We start from the raw sequence: 1,845 nt of genomic DNA, 5'->3' as shown, positions 1-1,845 counted from the left end.
CCCAGGGCGTCTAGAAGCGTGTCCTTGGCCACAAACCGTTCTGGCAGTCGCCGTCCGAAGTCGTACTGTACGACACCATCGCTGATAATGACGTCGCCGAGCACGGTCTCGGCTATGTCGCTGCTGCCGGAACGAAAGGGAACGACACCGCAAACGCCAACGATGAGGGCAAGCCTGATGTTGGGGAAGCTTGCGCGGCAGTGGGCGGCGACGGCCGCGGCGCTGGCCTTGCCCATGCCTGGCATGTGTGCGAGGACGACATTGTGGCGGCCGATGGCGCCGGTGGAGTACGCGTTGGGGTCGCCCGCGGCTTTGTCGTAGAGCGGCCCGTCATCGTCCCAGTGGTGGTCGAAGAGGGCGTCGACGGCATCGGCTTCAATCGGGAGAGCGCAGATAATAGCGATCTCAAAGTCGCGACGTGTGGCCGGGCGCCGCGGCCGTTGCTCCGTAATCGGATGAGAGATTAGAGTATTGGTGCATGTTGGGCTTGCCACGTTGGGTTGGTCGGGATCGCTTCGGTCAACTGGCGTTGCTTTAGCTCGTGTCAGGGATGACTTGAATCGCTTCTTACATGTTTCGTTAAATTCCACCGGTTTATTCCGCGGTGCTTCGGTCATGGTAGCATTGCTCCCAGATGCACCCGGACTATGTTTCTCCAACGCACTCATGTTCTTAACCCATCGTCGAAGCTCTCCGCAAACTGCCTGAAAACCAGGGTCGTCCACGCCAGCGAATTTGGTCATGTCCATATGGTTGCCGTGGATCCCGATCGGGATGTACCCAGGCAGAATCGCCGAATCCTGTGGCACAACCTGTCGAGCCCCGTCAGTAAAACGCACGGCTACGGAATCGCACCACCACACTCACCTGGCCGATACCTGGCAAAGGCAGCTCCTCGAAGAAGCAGCTGATCTCGATCGGCTGGCCCTCCCTGCCACGGGCTAGGACCATGGTGTGGAAACCGTCCTGGATCCGTGCGAGCACCTCCGAGTCGCGCTTAAGCACCTCAACGATTTGTGTGTTGGTCTGCTTGATGATCCCAATGGATCGCGACAGCAGCTCGGCCCATCGTGCCAGCCCTGACCCGTGGTGTGGCGTCCCGAGAAGGGCGATGCCGCGCGTCAGCCGCAGGACGTTGTGGAGGTGCGGTTCCGTTCGCTGTCTCGATGTGCACAATGCCTAGCGAGAGAATTAGCTATCGCTGTGGCCCAGACCCGGAGAAGACGTACATCCTCGCATACCAGCCCCCCCAGGCTGTGACAGACAAATATGATCGGCCGTTCATTCTACTGGCGTTAGCTTCGTAGCCAATCGGCGCGGCCACCCACACCCACCGTATCGTCCTTCTCTCGATACGACGCGAGAGACGTCAAAAGCTTCCACGCGTGGTTGGCAATTCGACTCTGCGACACCATGCCCCGCCAATCCGTCACGTATGCATCGTATCCGAATGTGAGGACGCGCGCGGTCGGGAGTTCGGACGGGAGGAGGGCCTTGGGCCATGGCTCAGGCGCGTCGCTGGCGGTCCATGTCTTCTCGCGGTCGCCTGTCAGGCCGTGGACAAAGACAATGCTGGGTGGAGATCATCAGCTAGGCGTCATAGGCGAGCAAAGATGTACGCACTCGGCGATGGCACCTGCCGGGCTGCAGAGCGGCTTGATGCCCGAGGGGAAAGTCTTCGTCGGAGACGGGGCCGCGGCGGGTGGTCGCTCTGACTGGCTTTCTTGACCCGCCGATTCAGTTATCGCGGCTTTCGACCGCCAGCCTAAGAATCGTCGCATTCTGCCGCGGAAAGGGACGTGCGGCTCGGTCCGTCAGATCGTGATCCACTGCTCTGGTGGGGTT

General features: G+C 60.6%; 1 protein-coding gene across 1 annotated transcript; it reads right to left on the bottom strand.

Annotated features, from left to right (window-relative positions):
* Positions 1–608: 608 nt before the first annotated feature.
* C8A04DRAFT_16215 (Alpha/Beta hydrolase protein) lies at positions 609–1,781 on the bottom strand (the record flags this gene model as incomplete). Its single annotated transcript, XM_062778770.1, has 5 exons — positions 609–812; positions 868–1,179; positions 1,230–1,286; positions 1,335–1,572; positions 1,624–1,781. Coding segments are annotated over 5 exons (969 nt in total), but the record flags the coding sequence as incomplete, so codon positions are not given.
* Positions 1,782–1,845: the final 64 nt, after the last annotated feature.

Source organism: Dichotomopilus funicola (assembly GCF_033296635.1).
Source record: "Dichotomopilus funicola strain CBS 141.50 unplaced genomic scaffold C8A04scaffold_186, whole genome shotgun sequence".
Classification (NCBI taxonomy): domain Eukaryota; kingdom Fungi; phylum Ascomycota; class Sordariomycetes; order Sordariales; family Chaetomiaceae; genus Dichotomopilus; species Dichotomopilus funicola.
Note: the sequence above shows the minus strand (reverse complement) of the source record. Positions and strands in the feature narration are given on the sequence as shown.